At 37.5% G+C, this 16,563-nt stretch overlaps 1 protein-coding gene across 1 annotated transcript in view; it reads right to left on the bottom strand.

Annotated features, from left to right (window-relative positions):
- LOC125230309 (E3 ubiquitin-protein ligase Ubr3) overlaps positions 1 to 16,563 on the bottom strand; it is a 182,319-nt gene that overhangs the window by 105,231 nt on the left and 60,525 nt on the right. The window contains exon 2 of the mRNA XM_048135438.1: positions 1,950 to 2,163. Within this exon, the coding sequence (XP_047991395.1) occupies positions 1,950 to 2,163 (214 nt within the window). The remainder of the gene's footprint in view (positions 1 to 1,949; positions 2,164 to 16,563) is intronic.

The raw sequence follows: 16,563 nt of genomic DNA, 5'->3' as shown, positions 1-16,563 counted from the left end.
GCCCCACCCCCAATTCCTTTTTTTTACTATTTAGTGTCATAATTTTGTAGCGGTTCATACAACACATATTCCCATCAAATTTCATCACTGTAGTACTTATAGTTTCCGAGTAAATCGGCTGTGACAGACGGACAGACGGACAGACGGACAGACGGACAGACGGACATGACGAAACTATAAGGGTTCCGTTTTTGCCATTTTGGCTACGGAACCCTAAAAAGGGCGTCCCCCCCCCTCTAACATTTGAACCGTATGTTTAAAAAATATGAAAAAAATCACAAAAGTAGAACTTTATAAAAACTTTCTAGGAAAATTGTTTTGAACTCGATAGGTTCAGTAGTTTTTGAGAAAAATACGGAAAACTACGGAACCCTACACTGAGCGTGGCCCGACACGCTCTTGGCCGGTTTTTTTTATAATAATCAGCCTTAAAGCGGAAAGTTAAGCGACACAAATGGGCTGACTCTTGGCCACAGACTAGCTAAAGACAAAGACGGTGGCCTACGGTGGAGTGAGCTCGCCCAAAAGATGCCTGCCACATACATGAACAAACATACATATATGATGACATAAAGATGTCACAATGCGATGTCTCATAAAGTTATAAATTACAATATTTAAAGAACATGCTTGTATTGTTGACGCGAGTTTTATAGCCACTGAATTAGCGAATAGCGACAAAAAGTTGTCGTTTGTGTAATTTTATGACTAACCGCGCTGTAACTCAGCTCTCGAAGGTTTAATCCATCGTTGTCTGAGTACTCAAAACACAAGCCTTGTTGTATTGAGCTTTACCGTGAGAGTCAGTCAATCTGAATCTACAATATTGTCCAGTCATTCGTAAGCCGAATTGCAAACATTTAAGATTCGCCTTTGGTCAATAGAATGTGTTATAGGTAGTACACATTTATATGTACATGCATTGAATAACTTCAATAAATGAGCAGTAATTTAGCATATTGGCTGTTCATTGTCGCATTGCGAGACCGCATCGCGCGCATATTTGCAGCGATGAAGTCACCGCATAAACTAGTATCGGAGGACTATCTGGTCAACTGGCAGACGGCCATTTTTGCGACTACCGGAGACTGTTTACGATCTAATGTCTACTGAAAAACTTTAAGCCCTGCGATTTTCTGTGGTTTCGGAACGTATTGTTGAATAAATCATCATGATTTAAAACTTGAATCTGAAACTGAGCCATGTCAACGAATTTTACTGTCCGATTACATTACATACGTATTCACTTATTGACCTTGTAAAATGTATAATGTTATTTTATATAATTAAAAATAATTATGAATAATAATCGTGATAGTTTAAATCAATGTTTTCTAAAATGTAGCTAAGCGAATAAGCTTGCGATAGTCGTGATACGTTGCCATGTATTATCGGTTTCAACGGTAATTTTGAAATCTAACTGGTAATTTTAAAAATACTCAGTTCTTAATTTTGTCACTAATCAAATTGATACAGAAGTAGAATGACGACCCTTGTGTTAGTTGTCAAATCTGCAGGGAACGTGATACTTAGATCTACAAGTTGTATACAGCAACTACAAGCAAGTGTCTTCTATACCTGTTCTAACCAGTACCGCCATCCGTAGCTAAAGACCGGGAAAATGAGCATCATTTTTGTCACGTTTTCGGAGAAATGAACCTTATGTTAGAAATGACGCCAAGAATCGCCGCGGTGGCAGCACTCACGACAGACGGACCTGCTGTCCGTACGCTACCCGGCCATTCTCCTTCTGACCTGACGGAAGACCGCGCCATGAAGATGAGGCGAGACTTCCCACCGCGGAACGGGCCCCCCTGCAGCCCCTTTAGCACAACTTGCCTTGTCGCGCGAGTCCATTCATACATCAAGCGCGACTTCAAGTATGGACTTGCGCGCGACAAGACAAGTTGTGCGAAAGTGGCAGGGTGTGTCGAATGAAGACAACTTACCCGTCCTCCTTCATGACGGAGTTGTCGCCGCAGTCGCACGCGCCGCCGGCCTGCGACAGGAACATGTTGAAGTCGTGCGTGGAGTGGTCGCCGCGGTGGAAGCACTCGCGGCAGATGGACATGCAGGGCGAGATGCCGCACGTGCGACAGCGGTACGCCACCACGCGCGGGATCCACACGAGGCCGCATTTGTCATGCTTGTCGTAGCTCCGAACTGTGGACAAACAAATGTTGAGTTAGATTTGGATACAATTATAAAAAATCTGCAGAGAGAAGATGGAAATCGTGCGACGAAGAACCTTGACAATATTGGTGGAAATAGTAAACAAAATTATATTTTTACTATTTTTACTAGACACCACAGGTCATAACATTGAACTGACAAACGTCAGTTTAGGTTTATTCTTGTTCTTTGAGTTGTTTACATGAAAAATCAGTTTTGCGCACAGATGTCATATATACCATGGATCAAGCAAACGTATCTGAGTTTTTACTGAATTCATTTGACACGCTGAGTTTTCCGTCTTTAATCGTAGTTTGCAGCTTTCGGGCGTCAATTTTTGTAAGTTGAAGTCAACAAAAACGTTAGAAATGTCTCGTTACGTGATATTTAATTGCAATAACACCTAAACTATGAACACTCAAAGGCCTGAGACATATTTAAAATCACAGGCAAGTAACAACTTCAGTACAAAATCTGACACGCTCGGCCGCCATACAAATAGATGAACTTGTTTCTTCTACCTAAATCTAATTCTGTGGTTTTGCGTTAATAGTGTAAACTTATTTACAAACAGCTTGTTTATATTCGTTATCAGTCCTCATTAATTTGACTTTTGTTAAATCTCGTTATGTTCAACAAAAAAAACAACAATAGTACTATTTAGTAATACATTCAACGCAAATGATGCGGCGAGAACCAGCGTGTAATAGTCAACACGCATGTTTTTGTACAGTTGGCTTCATTACAGCAAGAAATGTCTTTCTCAAAGTCATTTAGGCTATTGCATTGACTGGCACAGGACTAGAAGCCGGCTTCACGAATACCTATATTTACATTATTTACCATTACCAGGTACAGAAAATATAGTTACACAACTCTGAGATACTGGCCATAAAAGGTGTGCAAATATATTTTTCGATAATTGGCTAGTAAAGATCTTTGTGAACTAGTCTACCCAACGATATTACAATAGGCACAATAAATTATTGTTTTCTATAGAATTTGACTTAAGAACCCAATATAGGTTTAAGGTATTAAAACTGCATGATGACTACGTATTTTTAAAAAGATTCATCTTTTTTTTGACACCGAAAACGTTGTCGGCGATGTAGTGACGTCATATGATTCCAACCTAACTTCATGTGGAATCATAAATGATGACATTTGTGTCTTATATTGTTTTCCAGCCGAATGACGACAAGCACAGATAATCATAGACTAACATGGCTGATGTTGTTTATGCCTGATGAAATAAAAGTAGGTATGTATTTATTTATTTATTCAATCTGTATTGTACACAAAGAAAGAAAAACTTTTAGTACAAAAGGCAAACTATATTTTGCGGTATTCAAGTCATAATAAAATATGGCAATATTTTTTACGGTTCATTGAAAAGTAATTAATATTATAAGATAGACTTTAAAAAAGGGTCAAGTAGCCTATAAGATATCAGAACAAGCTCGAGTGTACATTAGTGAGATCTTGATAATCTCCTCTATTAGCAGCATACTCCATTACTGGTCGGACTCACCGGAGCACTGACGCAAGCGCCGATCCATCACGTATCATCACACAATTGATCACAACTAATACGAGCCATGATTGATTGTTACTACCAAAGAGGATCGAGTATATAGAGAATTACTGTTAGGCTACGTTCACATTGGACAATTTTTCCAGTATACCGTGTACGCGATTTTATCGAATATCGTAGTGATCGTAAAATTTGTATAGGAACTCTGTAAATCGTTCACACGACGTCCATAACGAGAAAATCTCATATTCAAGACATATTTCTTACCGTATACGACTATACAGTAGGGTCTTGCCACCGGAGAGGCGAAATTATCGCAACTAATTTATTTTGTAAAATCGAATACGGTAAAATTAAATATCTAATCGAATAGTCGCCGTGTGAACGTAGCCTTATAGTAAAATGAGTAGTCGTACTGCATAGACTGCCATCTCTCAATACCGGGCTTGAACCTTCTGAACCTCAGTTTGAAAACTTGATAGTAATTGTAAATTCCCCATGACCCATTGAAGCACAGGCAGCCTACGGAGCCTACTAAATTAAATGGCAATATTTCACGCGTTCTGAGTTTCTGACTCTCAATGAATCTTATGACTTTGAAATAAACTTTAAGAATTGTCAACAGTCACTTTCCGTTAGATGTATAGGTGCAGCCAATGCGTTTACGAATTTCTGAACAGCTGAAAGACTATTATTACAAGGGCATAAAGTCTACCAATGGTTAGTTAAGGGTGTTGCTGTTTGTACATGTTTAGACATCCTTGAGCATCTAGGTTGCTGTGATATAGTTGATAGTAAGTACCTACTCATAACCGATTGTGGTGATTGCTTGTGTCGAACCCTAATACGGTAGGTGTCGCTTAGTCACGTCACTAGTCGGAGGAGTGCCGAAACGTGCCTGTGACCTCGTGCCCAGAGGTGGTAATCGAGGGGTTTTAGTGGGCAAACCATGAGTCTCATTAGCATTATATGCACGGAAAAAAAATATTTTAACAATACTACCAGAACGTTTAGTAAAATAGATTTATCGTAACTGATACTACAATCTCGTAATAAAAACAACTGTATTGTTACGTTTACTATATTTTGAATTCAATAGAACTAAGCAAACATTAATATGCACTAAACAGTTCTGTTTGAATTACATATACGAGAACTCTAGTTTTATTTACAACTAATAGAATAAAGGTTACGATAATTCTATTAACAAGAAGCTTCTTGTAATGCCAAAAAAATTAAAATTATCTTTACAATCTTAATCTTAGCGGTTACTATCACAGTATACTTCCTGTAACTTTTTTATACGTTGCCATTACTTTGTAGTTCTCGTAAAGAAATAAAAAGAATATTCTTGTAATGTAAACTCAATGAAGAGTTATATTTAAAAATATTAAGTTTGTATAAATATGTACGCATCGCTGTCAACTCTATTATTTGTATCGTAGCGAATGCCATCGCAGTATAGTTGATATGACTGTTTTATAAGTTGGTATTACTTTGCAGCTCTTGTAAATAATGACAATAATATTCTCGTAATGTATACTGGTGAACAAATAGTTCTGTTGAAAAAGTATTTAGTTAGTATAAATATGTGTTTCGTTTTTGTAACGAAACGCCATGTTTAAGTACCATTGTATATCTTAGTGAATGCTATAGCAGTATAGTTGATTTTACTTTGCGCCTCTTGTAAAAAATAACAATGATATTCTCGTAATATACACCGAAAAATAATTGTTATAACAAAAATATTGTCCGCATAAATAAATGTTTTGCTTGTGTAACGAAACGCAATGTTTTGCGGCGTGGTCGGCGGCCATTTACGTGTCATGAGAGATCACGCGTGGACGCGGATCGCAATAGGTTATATTATTTATCGTTAAACGTACTCACTACGTATTATCCATTCGTTTGGTAGTTTCCATTTTAGGAAATGGATGAAGAGGTGCAAAAACTCTTGCAAGGATGGGAGATGGCAGAGTTGGCAAAAGCAGGTGAGTCACATACCGTACATGTAGAACTTAGTAGATAATTAGAATGGTGAGTAAAAAGGCATTTAATGTTGTATTCATTTTACATTGCATACAAATTCATACGACATTACGTGGGCAAAATCTAAATACTGAACTAATAAGGACTGTCCACGATAAAAAGTGGTCATACATAACATGATAAATTTTTCTTCCTGAATGCACATTTTGAAGCAATATTATATTTTGATAAATCTGTATACATAAAACTATATAATAATTAAAGCTATTCCTTATAATGCTTTAGTGTGTCTGAGGTTTCGCCGAATGTATACCATCAAGCATTTCATTTCTTGTACAGTGTTTTTTAACAAACTTCACACGCTTCCTGGCACAATTTTATAAATACTTATATTTTTATAAGCTGTTTTACACACATTAGAATGACATCTTAGCAGACAAAAAAATACTTTTTGAAACTCATTTCGACTTTTGGTAGTCAGGAAGACTTTCTACTCCAAGCACTGACAGTTGTTTTTGTATGGAGAGCCAAAAAGTGTCAAAAATTCGAATTCAGCAAAGTTAGAAAATCTCAGTACTTTCTTAATCTGATTACAATCAGAAAAATTATTACTATCGTAAAATCAGTATGTAATAGGGTATATTTTGGCTATTATAATTAAACATTAAAAAAATATTTTTGTCATTAAAACTGTTGTACTTAAAGACTGCAAGAAGACACTGTACAAAAAAATATTGTTATCATGAGATACATACTGCTAAAATTCATAGGCCACCTAAAGTTTATAATTTGTTTGTATTTTTATAATGTAGTTTAATATCTACAAATTATTTGACAAACATGCTGCTTATAAATTCTCATTATTCTCAAGATTTACCATGTTATATATGACCACTTTTTATCGTGGACAGACTTTATATATATCTGAAGTGGACGTAGAATATTACTTAATGTAAAATTTATTCATAGAAATTTTAATGTCTTTTTCAGATGATTTACAATGGTTGCAAGTTTCCTGTGACCCATGCCATACTGTGGAACAAAAGTGGAAAAATTCTGCAAAATATAAATTTTGGACGAAATGAAGGACGGTTCTATTAACACTGACGAATATATGAACAAAGTCTTGCACTAAGGATCGTTGAAATATATTTTTTAACAAATTATATAATTATTTTATTTACTTTCAGATTCACCAATTTTCACCGCTCATAGCATCCATTCCATATGCTGGGTGACCCAGGTTTCCGGATCCCAGTTTCAACTATAGGCTTCTGTCTCTTGGAACTGGTCCTAGCAACCTGCATTTTTATCGGTAGGTACCTATGAATTTGTCTGTGCACTGTATAGACAACTAACATTTCTTGTAAATGTAAGAAAAGGTTTGTTGTCTATACAAGGTGGTACAGTAGGATTAAAGGCTGAGCCACGCCAGATACGTGTACGTAGACGTGCGCGTAGCGTACGCGGTGTAAATGACGAATCCTCATTAGAGATTACACCGCTTGTGTGACGTGTTTCCCGTGTGTGTCTAGCGGTGTATCATCTCTTTTGAAGATTCGTACTTTACAGCGCGCACGCCACGCACACGTCTACGTACACGTATCTGGCGTGGCTCGGCCTTTAATCCTACTGAACCACCTTGTATAGACAACAAACCTTTTTTTACATTTACAAGAAATGTTAGTTGTCTATACAGTGCACAGACAAATTCATAGGTACCGATAAAAATATAACACGTTAACGCAATTGTATATTTATTAGAGAGTACCATAAATGCAGTTGCTGTAACTAACTTTCTTGTTCTATCAACCATTTAATGAAGTTTACATAAATGAAGAGAATGTAATTATATATCAGATGACTTGTATTCTTAACGATACCTATTATTGGCCTAACTAAAGTTTTATAACCTTTACAAGAATTTCTTGTGGAGTTTACATTATTTTGTTTATTTAGACACTCCATTTGTTATAAATACTGAATAATCTAGTAATACACACATTTTGACTGTGTGACCCTTACAATATTTTTATTTTATGATACGTAATGTATATATTACCTTTACAAGAATATATTGTCAAGGTCACATTTCATTTATTAAGCTCTGCAAGAAAATATTATTTATTTGTACGGTCCACGTGTTATGATTACTAAATATTCTAGTAATACACGCTATTTTAATGTGTAGCAATTACAAGATAACTAGTTCACTAAGCTCAACGCATTTAAACAGACTAGTTTAGTTATTTATACTATGTGAACAATTGTCCCAGAATTTACTAGATTTTCTCGTTCAGATTACACTATTCAGGTATCATGGACGAGACTTTTTTCTCCGTGTGGGAGGCCCACATAACCATCCCAGGCCGGTCCCTGCGCCTGGGATGGGTATGCGTAACGCATTTCCCCTCGTTAAAAAAAAGGTCGAGCTGTCAGAAGATCATCGTCCGCCATTAGAGCGTCGTAGTGTGATTTGTCTAAGCAATATCCTGTTTTCTTGAGTTTTATGTATTAAAACCTGTATTTGATGATGTCTGGTGTTTTATCTGTTACTGTGTGTACGCATTATACTCGTTAAATATCCATTTAAAACCAATAAATCAATTAAACGGGCTCATCAGCGGCGTTCTTTGATCGCTAATTTCCCGAAATGTTAATTTGAGTCATATTTACAACTGTGCAACACGGAAGCACGGCTGTTAGAAAGCGAGAAATGACTTGTAAGGTAGTTATTTCCGCTGCAATTAGTTGCAACTGAGACCCTAATTAGTGTTGTTTTTTGCTGTAAGAAAATTGACACCATAAGTGTAAGGCCTGACGGCCCAGTCACGACATTGGGACTAAGCGCGACAGCGGTGAGCGGCAGCCATACGTGCGAATGAAAAGTCCCATCGCTGTGTCTCGCTCCAATGTATGGCCGCCCGCTCAGCGTTGCCGCGCTTAGACCAATGTCGTGGCTGAGCCGTGAGTGGCGGCTCGGAGCGGGGCGTGCAGCGGGGCGGGCAAGCGAGCGTGCACCCTATGCAGCTTCGACTTAGGAGCTCAGGGGCCCGTTTCTCGAAAGGTACAAGCCTGGTATTACAAGTGTGTTCCCATGACAACCCATACGATTTGACAGAATTCGCACACTTGTAATACAAGGCTTGTACCTTTCGAGAAACGGGCCCCAGCACGAGAAGCATGGTCGCGCGATAGACGATAAAATATCAGGCCGTCCCTATCGCACTTACAAATAGTGCGATAGGGACGGCCTGCGACCATGCTTCCCGTGCAGGACACTTGTATGAGCTTCCATAAGTTTGACATGCACGCCACACACCCTGCCTGCTACGCGCCCCTGTTTGCGTGCACTCAGGCTCTACACTAAGAGGGATGTTCTCCGTGAAATCTGTGACAACGAGAAGCGAAAAGATATAGGCATCTGTTACGATTTTTGAAGCGATATGTGGACAGTATTCAAATATAGTAACTATCGATTAAAAATCAAGAATATCTAGAATATCGATCGATGAAAATGAAAGCTTGCCAGATAACGTAGATAAGACTAGTTAGTAAATACTATCTTCTTTATTTACGTTTTGATCCTTCGCCAAATGCGTGTAGGCGACTAATTTTAGAACTTATTTTGTTTCTCTCAAAGTCTGCTGATTGATTGTTTTGTTTGCTTGATCTGAAGTGAACTTGTAACGATTTTTATAAAGGTCATGGTCGGTTTCGTTTAACTTTCATCAATTTGTTTGAAAAGAAACCGAACAAATTGTCTGAACAGTATCGGTCTTTTCTTTTAGTAGTCAAGCCACTCCAATGTGACTTTTCAGGTCACGTGTAAAGTTTTTATAAAGTTGTAAATGTCGCCGTCGTCGAGTACCCTTGGACAAATAGGTATTGATTGTTGGTTACGATCCTCATTATCGCCTAAATCAATAGATAATCAAGACACGTAAAGTTTCACACGACCACCTTTCAAAGTCGATCACCGTGATCGGGCAAGTGATCTCTCAATTAAGTTTGTGATTGAGAGCCGAGTTATCAACCGGTATTGGAAGATAGTAATTATACGTGATGACGCGGCGGTTTAGTGGTCAACGCCTCTGCGAATCTGGCGCAGTCGTGCAATACTTGTGGTCCGGCTCAGAAATATGTATGCGGAAAACGCAAACAAATGTCTAATTTCTTTTCTTTGCTAACCCACACATGGTACCTATTTGCAACTTTGTAGTCTAGATCAATTTAAAGCAATAAATGTTGATAAGACCTTAAGTTCTTTTTTCGATTTTAACTCTTGCTTAGTATACAACAACAACATACAATCACGCCTGTATCCCATAAAGGGGTAGGCAGAACACATGAAACTACTAAAGCTTCAGTGCCACTCTTGGCAAATAAGGGGTTGAAAGAAAAAGAAACTGTGACATTGCAGTGACAGGTTCCCAGCCTCTCGCCTACGCCACAATTTTACCCATATCCCATAGTCGCCTTCTACGACACCCACGGGAAGAAAGGGGGTGGTGAAATTCTTAACCCGTCACCACACAGAACATATTACATACATATTACTTAGTATACATGTTCGACATACCTATCTATTTCCCGCCACAGACCTATCCGTCTATATGTCTTCGGGCGGCAACCCCTTTCCTCCCGGCCTCTGATAACCCAGGACAGACGCACCTGGCGACGCCGTATATATTAAGGAGAACTGACCCCAAGGAAATGTGATACTGATAAAGCTATTAGGAAGAAGAATATATTTGCAATAAAGACTATAAATATGTCAGCGGCCGGCAAAATATCCCTTACACTAATCTTTGTCGCTTACTATAACGCTCAGATTTGCTTGTAATTTTATACGAATAAACTGTCAAAGCGTTTTAATGGCATGCGACAAAGTGTGACGTTGGGCCGACCGCGTACCATCGGCAACACTGTTAGCTGTACATTAGTAATCCTTATTACAAGGGATAAAGTCAACCGATGGTTAAGGGGTGTTGCTGTTATATACACAAATTGTCGCTCAAGTGTGGAGGATGGCACTCGTGTTTAATTTAACAAGACGGATCGGTTCCGGAGCGCGGCCATTAATTTTGGCGAAACTTACGAGCACGCCCCGGTCGTTCCAGCGACAAACATGTCGTTCATATATTATTCCACCACAGTGTATAGTCACTATAGTCAGCTGCAGAGAAAAGTTTCCGTTCACGGTGTGTTTTATTTAACAATCTTTTTTTTCTCAGCGAATGTTGGATTGAACAGTTGTGCCACTAGAAGATTTATTTAGTTTTATTTTTTCTTCTTTCATATTGATAAACGGAGTGAAATATAGTCTGATAGTAATATGTCCGCCAACGCCCAGAATTAGAGCTGATTGATTGTACTTACGTACAGCTTCTCTACCAGGCGGATTAGCACAACTTGCGTTCTCGGGCCCGAGACCATACGTAAAGCGCGACTTCAAGTATGGATGGACTCGCGGGCGAAATCGCAAGTTGTGCTAGAACGTCAGGTGTCCGTATTCTGTAGCATATTTTCAAAAGAACAGACGTCAAGTGAACATCGCGAAGTTCAACGATTCGAAAACCGAAAGTACAATGGTATCTATGTCTATGTCCATTACGCAACATTAGCAGACTGCGACAATTAGCGACGCGCATCGCACGCGCACATACATAGATAGATAAATTAGATAGATAGATTTCTTTATTTCATGATAAAAATTACACTATAAATTTGCTACATGTCAAAATTATGTTTATCTTCTCATCATGATCGTCAAAAATTACATAATAGATTCCAAATAAAAATAATTGGGTCTCCCAATAAGGATCGTCATTTACAAAGAAAGATAATACACATGCCAAGCTAAATAAAATTAATAAATTAAGTTACAATATCATGAAATTATCACGAAGCAAGAAAATATTATATAACAGAGAAATATAGGCATAATAATATCATCGGTCATTAAAAATTCAAATCCATGTACTCATTTACAGAGTACAGGGGGTTATCTAACAAAAGGTTTCTCAATTTGCGCTTAAATGCTTCGTCACATGGCTCATTTCTCAGATGGGCAGGTAAGTGCTCGTAGTAAGTAGGGCCGATTACTCGCGGGTTCTTTCTTGAAAGTGCCATGCGACGGGGGACTGTTCTCAGACGGCCTGTAGATCGAAGCTGTTTGCCCGGAAAGTCAATGCGTGCAAATTGGGATATATTGGGAATATTGGGATATATAGTACGTCGAACAGATATTGTAAGTAGTGCGTCATTATACGTTGAGTCATATACTTTGTGTATAAATAAATACTGCAATCACGTTCGATAGGACAAGTTGAACAATTATATCTGATAGATTATTGCAATGGAGCTTGAGTAGGTAACATTTTCTTAATCTTAAAAAAAAAATCAAATTGTAATTATAACCAAGGCCCGGAAAAACGACATACATGCAGTCCATTACATTATTCTGAAAACCTGTAAACCTTATTACAAATACATGAATAAGGTCAATGAGTTCCACCGAAGGTCACTCATGCAAGAGTATGATACATTCGACAAAAGAGTGAGGTTTCAGCAGCAGATCAAATTAACTTTGTTCTAAACGTTTATCCGTTCAACTATGTTGTTTAGGAAATCAATCGATAGCCTTAAAAATTCATTATTTTTCATATACGTATATTCAAAAACGGGGCACGCCAGGACAATTCATCAAATTATCATTGCTACCGATCAAACCATTCCACCTATCAAATGTTTATAACGAGTATTTAAAGTTCGCGTGTGAAGTCGCAATAAATCATCATTCTCCAGAAGGTTCAGAAGGAACAAATCAATAGCAATGCTTTTCGAAATGCGTCACAAATCGCGGAAATAATTATTAGAATTCATCATCATCATTTCAGCCATTTATCGCCCACTGCTGAGCATAGGCCTCCCTTCGTGTACGTCACTTTTCCCGGTCCTGGGCTAGTCTCATCCAGAGGTGCCCCGCAGTTTTTCGAATGTCGTCCACCCAACGAGCCAACGGTTGCCAGGCGCTTTTAAAAAATAAACAAGACTTCGTAATTCTGACTCTCCGAAGAGTACTCAATTTGTATGTGTTTGTACACAAAAGCGAATATTTATGCAAGTAACATAAAGATAGAAGAAATAGACACAGACACTATATTACATTGCCATGGTTCATTACCACGACATTGACAACGCAAGTGCAGACGCAGGCTATTGTGGTCGTTCATTGTACTACCAGCACCACTCTGCCTAAACCGAGCGTTTCTACCGTCGTAATAAAGTTGACTACGTACAGGTAAAGGTGGCGCTAGACTAGACAATAGTAAACGGCCAGTGGTTATTGCCCCAGCCGTGAGGGGGTCGTACGAAATCCTCGAAAAATGCATTCGGCGTTTAACAAATGCTGCTCATATTTCTCAATAAAATAAAACAAAATAAATGTAGTTATTATCTTAAAGAGTGTGGCTACAACTTTTGACTATTCAGAATCTCCAATTCTCAACGGTATAATAAATAAACCCACGCAAAGTTGAGCTAAAATGAGAAAAACGTATGTCGCCGTTTAGTAAACTTTGTTAAAAAAATTCGATACTTTAGTTAAAACATTAAGTGTTTCTAAAAGCCAGATAAATGGACTAGAAGTTTTGGGGTTTTTTATATTTTTCCTCTCAAAGGCAACAAAGAAATTTTACCTTAAACTTAAACTTTCGTAAAATTTCCATACATTCGCCATTGCTGTCAGAATTCTCCTTTCGATTAGATGCCCGGAGCGGCTCATCGGAGGCAGACGTGTCGCCGGTTGCTCCGCGTTGACGTTTCATTTTGACAAATATTTTGACAGAAAATAGTGTACGTACACGAAAAACCATACCAGTGTAAAACTGTGCTCAAAATAAATAGGGTAAATCAATAATGTCAGGTGGAGATCCAACCTCATTTAAAGTTTATTTATTTTTATCCACCTTTAAAAATGTATCACATTATTAAAGAAAATTACTAACACAACCGAATGAGTTTAAATGATTTCATTCTAGTTCGGTTAAATTGAAAAGAGTTTCATGTTTTCTTTTACTCATTGGAATAAATTTTCATTACGCTGGTATTAACAGCAAGTCATTTTAAAAATATATATATGACAGGACCTACGTCAAATGTTGTCAACCAAACTTCACAGGTTGTATGTAAACAATTACAATTTAATTTATTCATACATTCAGATACTTATTAATCGATTCTTAATGTAGAATAGGAGAAAGGGAAATGGGAGCGGGTATTCCGTATGGTGACTTATCTGATTTTCTATAGGGGCCATAAGTATATGACGACGTATTCCCGGCAAAAATTTGTGATGCTTCATGACCGGCAAAAACATCGTCTTTCTGTGGTCTTTGTGGTCTCGGGCCATCTGTATGGAAAAAGACGCGCGCCGACGCGGCGACAGGCTTTGCCACACAGTTGGCACGACGCTAAATATCTGATAGTTTCGCTTAAAAATATTTGATTCTTTATAAAAATCTAAATTAAGTATGTTATCACTCTCATCCACATAAATATATATCCATTGTTAAAGCAAAATATATCTTACGCGCTAGAAATCACTAATATGAAATTAAAGTGCAATAACAAACCCTATCTAGTTGCATTAGAGCCGTAAATTGTATGAGGTGATTTGACACGTCCATGAAACACGAGCTTACCTCTCAGTGCATATGTCTGTCTCATCTGTTCTTAAATCATGTCAAGTAAACTTATTACAAATCTGGTATCAGAAGCCTTTTTACAAGCTTTCATTCAACTTGCCTTGTTAGTATGTTAGTTTGGGACAAAACGAAGAAGCTAAATTTGACCCACTTTCCGGTTTCCGATTTAACTGAAATTTAACATATGTAAATCATTTGTCCCCCCACATCAGCGTCTCGCGAGCGTCGCGTCGGGCCAACTGTATAAGCCTGATCGCGTCGACGCGGCGTCTTTTTCCATACACGACGTGACGCTCGCGAGACGCTAGATGTGGGTAATATTATGGTATCATGGAGCTAATCTGATGATGGAGCAGGAAGGTGATCATAGGAACTCTGTTATGAAACGTCGTATCCCCATGAGTAAGGGGTTTTTAGAAACATCTCGGAGAGCTATAGATGATTGTTGAAAGAAAGGTACAGTCGGCGATAAAAGTTTGTGCCAAAAATGAAATTATTGCAAGAAAACTTATTATAAATTGGGAGGTGTATTTTTATTATTATTTCTTACATAACATTAAGAAGAAAAACCGGCCAAGAGCGCATCGGGCCACGGTCAGTGTAGGATTCCGTAGTTTTCGACATTCTAAATATTGACAATTTAATAAATACCGTTATTTGGGGTGAATAGGGTTCCGGCCTTCCGGCGGTATATAATGTAATTATATTTTTCGACATATTCCTTCTATATTCCGCAATAAAAATAGGAAAATAATTTATTTACAGACATAAAAATCTCTGTCAAAGTTGACGTTCAATGTTTTTGGATTTTTACTCATTTTAACTTGGTTTTTGTGTGAAATTTAGCTAAGTATTTGTTCATTATCCTTTTGAATGTAGTTATACACTTCAAAAATTTATATTTAAGTAACAGAAAATCAAAAGAAATATTTTCATTCTTATTATGGTTTTCATGAAGAAAGCGATACAACTGTGTTGGGGAATTTTTACGAGATGAATAAATAGCCGCGACGTGCGGGGTGAATAGGATCGGGAATGGGGGGAATCGGGTCGCAAAGGCGGTGAATAGTTTAGCGAAGGGGGTGATTAGGGTCGTGAGAGGGGTGAATTGGGATGTGTGGTCAATGGTTGTCACATTGTATAAAAGATATATAACTTACCTAAAGTGACTTTAAATATGTTTTTATGACCTCTCTGAATAAGGCCCAATTTATACGTCAATGTATTGCTTCGTAGTTAGACTAGATATAAGAAATAAACATTTGGAAATGTTAAGCACACTTCTGTCAAACTCACGTTTCTACTTAAATCCGCAAAAATCACCCATGGTTGCTATAATATAAACGGATTACTTTAAAATAAAAATCATAAGTATGAAACTATACAACTAGGGAAGAAATAAATGTATTTTATTAAATAATTTTTGATTTGTTCTTTTTCAAGTTTATATAAATCTTATACTTTTAAACGAGCAATTCTTGTATGTTTATTTATTTATTTATTTATATATACCGACGATCTCGGAAACCGCTCTAACGATTTAGCTGAAATTTGTTATGTGGGGGTTTTCGGGGGTGACAAATCGATCTAGCGTATTCTTAGATCCCGGAAAATGCGAATTTTCGAGTATTTATGAGTTTTTTTTTCGCGTTAGTAAACGTAAAATATGGTCGTTAATTTCGCCGCGCGCGCATTGATTCCGCTTAGCTCAGCCATACAAGGTCGGTCTAATGTTTGCAGATAGATCGCAGGTGTCAGGGTTTCGAATCCCGGCCAGAAATTAAGTATTTTTTTTTTTGTATTTATAAGAGATTTTTTTTTATCAAAAGACGTGATATAATAATATATTAATAAATACCCCAGATATTAATAAATAGAAATAGATATCATACACGAAAGGAAAAACGACAAGGCCCATTGGTGGCCGAGCCGGTAATCGAACCCGGGCCTTGTCGTTTTTTCTTTCGTGTGTGATATCTATTTCAATGCACATGAAAACGGTCATGACCTTATTTTCAAGCAGGTAAGTATTTTTTGCTGATAAACTTTTTTTTTCGGCATTTTATTTATTTCAAAAATACTTAAGTCATTATCAGGTTGCCGTTAAGTTAATATGTATTTGAGGGGTTTGAAATTGGACCAGAAGTGATATTAAAA

The sequence above is a fragment of the Leguminivora glycinivorella genome, chromosome 10, assembly GCF_023078275.1.
Source record: "Leguminivora glycinivorella isolate SPB_JAAS2020 chromosome 10, LegGlyc_1.1, whole genome shotgun sequence".
NCBI lineage: Eukaryota > Metazoa > Arthropoda > Insecta > Lepidoptera > Tortricidae > Leguminivora > Leguminivora glycinivorella.
The sequence above is the reverse complement of the archived record's forward strand: the minus strand, read 5'-3'. Positions and strand labels throughout refer to the sequence as shown.